Here is a 4,637-nt window from a genome sequence, read left to right as displayed (position 1 = left end):
GGAAAGAGGAAATGCTACCTTTTCCGCTGCTCCAGCTCCCAGTCCAGACGTGCCAGTGTTTGCTGGTGAGGGTCTCCCATGGTGACTTCGGCCTTGCTGATATCTGGTGGAGCCTCCTTATAAAACTCCTCTAAACTGACCAGATCAATTTCTTCGTGCTTCGACCTACAGACAAAAACATGACATTGTGCTGCCGTTCTCAGGAAACAAAATTGTAGTTTAAGTAAAATTGTAGTTTAAGTTCCACTATATTCTAGGTTTGTCAGTTTCCATTTGCATGATGATTACAGACCAGTGCATCACATTATTTTGTTTTTGATACCTTTTTAATTTTGAAATAGTTTAAGACTCCAAGAAGTTTCAAAAATAATACTGAGAATTTATTTCCTCCATGTACCCTTCACCCAAGTTTCCCCAATGATACTAACTTATCTAACCACATTATACATTGTCAAAACCAGGAACTGACAATGGTACAATATTATTAACTCAAGTACAGACCTGATGCAGATTTCACCTTTATTCATATTTAACTTTTACTAGGTAATGATTTTGTGGAACAGATAAAGATGTCTCTCAAAAATCAGCATCAGGGATGGGCACGGTGGCTCACACCTGTAATCCCAGCACTTTGGGAGGTTAAGACGGGTGGATCATCTGAGGTCAGGAGTTTGAGACCAGCCTGGCCAACATGGTGAAACCCTGTCTTTACTAAAAATTAGCCAGGTGTGGTGGCTCACGCCTGTAATCGCTTGAACCCGGGAGGCAGGGGTTGCAATGAGCCAAGCTCACGCCACCACACTCCAGCCTGGGCAACAGAGCGAGATTCTGTCTTAAAAAAAAAAAAAAAAGAAAAAAAAAATCAGCATCAGGCCAGGCATGGTGGCTTACACCTATAATCTTAGCATTTTGGGAGGCCAAGCTGGGTGGATCATTTGCAACCAGGAGTTTGAGACTAGCCCAACATGGCAAAACCCTATCACTACTAAAAATACAAAAAATTAGCCAGGCATGGTGGTGCACGCCAGTAGTCCCAGCTACTCAGGAGGCTGGAAGTCAAGGCTGCAGTGAGCTGGGACTATGCCACTGCACCAGCCTGGGTGACAGGAGTGAGACCCTGTCTCAAAAAAAAAAAGACAAAAAACAAAAACAAAACAATCAGCATCATGATTATTAAAAATATTCTGGACCCAATGTCTAATGGGCCCCCTGCACATGTCACGTTTGCGATAAAAGCTGCTTTCAGTTTGCATAAAGAGGTCTGATCAAGTGAGAACACTTTCCCTTCTCTTCCCGTTTACCCCTTCCTCCTTCTCATCTCAGCTTGGTTTTGAGGAAGGACATGGACAAATTGTAGTTTCTTCACCTGAAGGCAGCTAAGCAGCAAGAAATTCAGGTTCCAAAGAATAAAATCCATTTGCAAAAATGAATGCTGGGACTACAGAAAGGAAAACTGGGCCTAAAGGTTAAAAGGATGTGACTGGAAGTGAGTTGCTCCCATACAATGTACTCAGGAATCAAACTGGTAATGTAAAGACCCCTGATAGGGAGACAGACTTGCTTTTTACCAAGTGCAGAGCTCAAAACTCAAAAAGGTCAAAGAGACTTTTGAGATTCTTTATGCAGCCTGAAACCATGGCTTGCAGTTCTCCCACATTCACCCTTGCAATTTGCCCTTCTCCCAGATCCTAGTTTCCTAAGCTCATCAGACTTCTTTTTAAAGAGAGACTTACAGGTGTGGTGGCTCACGCCTGTAATCCCAGCACTTTAGGAGGCCAAGGCAGGAGGATCACCTGAGGTCAGGAGTTCAAGACCAGCCTGGCAAACATGGCAAAACCCCGTCTCTACTAAAAATACAAAAATTAGCCAGGTGTAGTGGTGGGCACCTGTAGTGGGAGGCTGAGGCAGGAGAATCGCTTGAACCCAGGAGGTGGAGGTTGCAGTGAGCTGAGATTCTGCCACTGCACTCCAGAGTGGGTGACAGAGCAAGACTCCGTCTCAAAAACAAACAAACAAAAGAACAGACTTACAGCGAGCTACATGGGAAAAAGCAATTACCGAGAGACCACATGTGCCAAAGCCCTGTCCTCCCAAACTCACTTAAACTCCAAACATTTGGTGATCTCCTTCTGTAGGTGCATCACCTCATACAACAGGTTCTGGAGCTGCAAGTGATAGGCATCTACTTTCTGCTTAGCCTGAAAGGAGGATAAGATTAGAGGTGAGCAGGGCAAGTAAGGATGGGGCAGAGGAGAGGGTCAGCAAACTAAGAGAAGGTGTAAAGGGAATAAAGAAGGGGATGGGGCTGGGTGCAGTGGATCACGTCTGTAATCCCAGCACTTTGGGAGGCTGAGGCGGGTGGATCACCTGAGCTCAGGAGTTCAAGACAAGCCTGGCCAACAAGGTGAAACCCCATCTCTACTAAAAACTACAAAAAGTAGCCGGGCATGGTGGTGGTGGCAGGCGCCTGTAATCCCAGCTACTTGGGAGGCTGAGGCAGGAGAACTGCTTGAAGCTGGGAGGCAGAGGATGCGGTGAGCCAAGATCGAGATTGTGCCACTGCACTCTAGCCTGGGGGACAGAACGAGACTGTCTCCAAAAAAAAAAAAGAAGGGGATGAGGAGGAGAAAGGAGGAAGGTTAATTAAACCTTTTAACTCCTACCTCGTGGGTCTGATCTCTTCCTTTCTTCAACCTGATGTGGGCTAATCGGTTAAGCTTCTTTAGAGTCATGAAATGCACACAGCTCTGAATCCTCCGTTCTTCGATTTCGATTGCCTGTGAGCAAAGAAAACAGTAAAGCCCACTGACGACAGGGGCTCGCTCAGCTTCCTTCCGTCCCTCACCACTGACCCATCCTCATCTGGGGCCAAACATAGGCACTGGAGGGAGCCCAGAACCATGAGAAAAGTCATGAAGAAAATAAGAGGGATGGTTATATAAGGAAAACGCTTAAGAATCTCAGGCAAAAAAAAAAGCAATTTCTGCTTGGACTAGAGTAACAGGAATTGAAGTTGGAATAAAGGCAGCGAAGGCACAATCTGTCTCTACAGATCCTACGCAGAGATCCCGGCAATAGTAACATCTTGCCATAAAATTTGACCTCTATAAATAACATTACAGGATAACTTAAATGGAAAATCACAGAATTATAGCCATAAAGCTTGGCTACAATACAATACAATAGATTGAATGCAATAATCGTAAGAAAACTTGTAAGCATAGGCACGAATATGTGCAATTCCTGGAAAAAAAATGGATTTTTAAAAACTTATCTATCAAGTTTTTAGTCATATTGTTTAATTTCTCTGCCCCTAAAACCTCATTTATTCACTTACTATTAATGATAATTTCATTTTTGGTATCTATAATTTACTTATACATATCAATCTTTGTATCAAGCAAATGTATAAGTACCATCATTTCTCAACACCTAGCAAAATGCCTGGCACTTAATAAATATTAATTGGATAAGTGATCAAATTAGTAGGGAAAAAACTAATTATCCTATACTTTCATTACTGTAATTGGTGACTGAGTGGTGATGAGAAGTTCCAATAAATTAATAGGTTTTGGGAGCCCTGAGGCTCCAGTCACCTGATCATGGCTAGGACAGAAGACCAAGATCAGGAAGGGCCCTGGTAGGTGCAAAAACAGCCTCATCTATGCATACCCACCAGGTTCATGGCCATGTAGTCCCCCTTCTTACCACATCCTTGCCACCCCTGCTCTTCAGGTCTTGGATCTCAGCCATCAGCCTCTGTAGCTCCTGGCAGGTGTACTTGTATAACTCATAGTCTCTGCCAGGGTCCCGCAGATCCACCTCGGCCTCCTCACTGTAGTATTTACCTTCCTGTAGAGGTAAGGATAAAGGCTCTGTGTCCGTGAGGTAAAAGTCTCCCTGTTGGGATCAGGGACACTTGGCTGACATCTCTTGTTAGATAAAAACAGTAACAATGAAGCCCCAATCAGGTCTCTAAAAGATCTGGTCCTTAAATCAAATGCTTTTCTTCTCTTCAAAATAGAAACCTCTTTTGCTTTCTGATTGCAGAGTAATGCATGCCTGATGTCAAAGATTCAGAATATACAGAGTAGTATCAAAAAGAAAACAGAAAAATTGCCTATAATTTCGCCTCTCAGTCCGAAACACCACCACTGTGAAGACTGTGGATAAACATTTTATTTGTAAACAAAACGGGATCATATCATCTGTGCTGTTAAGTGGGACTTCCCATCTGTATTAGTCCACTTTCACGCTGCCAATAAAGACACACCTGAAACTGGGAACAAAAAAAGGTTTAATTGGACTTACAGTTTCACATAGCTGAGGAGGCCTCAGAATCATGGCGGGAGGTGAAAGGCACTTCTTACGTGGCAGCAGCAAGAGAAAAATGAGGAGGAAGCAAAAGCAGAAACCCCTTATAAACCCATCAGATGTCGCGAGACTTATTCACTATCACGAGAATAGCACGGGAAGGACTGGCCCCCATGATTCAATTACCTCCCTCTGGGTCCCTCCCACAACATATGCCAATTCTGGGAGATACAATTAAAGTTGAGATTGAAAACCAAACCATATAATTCCGCCCCTGGCCCCTCCAAATCTCATGTCCTCACATTTCAAAACCAATCATGCCT

At 43.8% G+C, this 4,637-nt stretch overlaps 1 protein-coding gene across 1 annotated transcript in view; it reads right to left on the bottom strand.

Moving 5' to 3' along the window:
- THOC5 (THO complex 5) overlaps nt 1-4,637 on the bottom strand; it is a 43,372-nt gene that overhangs the window by 28,713 nt on the left and 10,022 nt on the right. Inside the window, exons 4-6 of the mRNA XM_011995714.1 lie at nt 2,664-2,777; nt 2,101-2,198; nt 19-165 (exon numbers count right to left, since the gene is read on the bottom strand). Of these exons, the coding sequence (XP_011851104.1) occupies nt 19-165; nt 2,101-2,198; nt 2,664-2,777 (359 nt within the window). The remainder of the gene's footprint in view (nt 1-18; nt 166-2,100; nt 2,199-2,663; nt 2,778-4,637) is intronic.

The sequence above is a fragment of the Mandrillus leucophaeus genome, unplaced genomic scaffold, assembly GCF_000951045.1.
Source record: "Mandrillus leucophaeus isolate KB7577 unplaced genomic scaffold, Mleu.le_1.0 Scaffold496, whole genome shotgun sequence".
In the NCBI taxonomy this organism is placed as follows: Eukaryota; Metazoa; Chordata; class Mammalia; order Primates; family Cercopithecidae; genus Mandrillus; species Mandrillus leucophaeus.
This window is presented reverse-complemented; position numbering and strand designations above follow the sequence as displayed.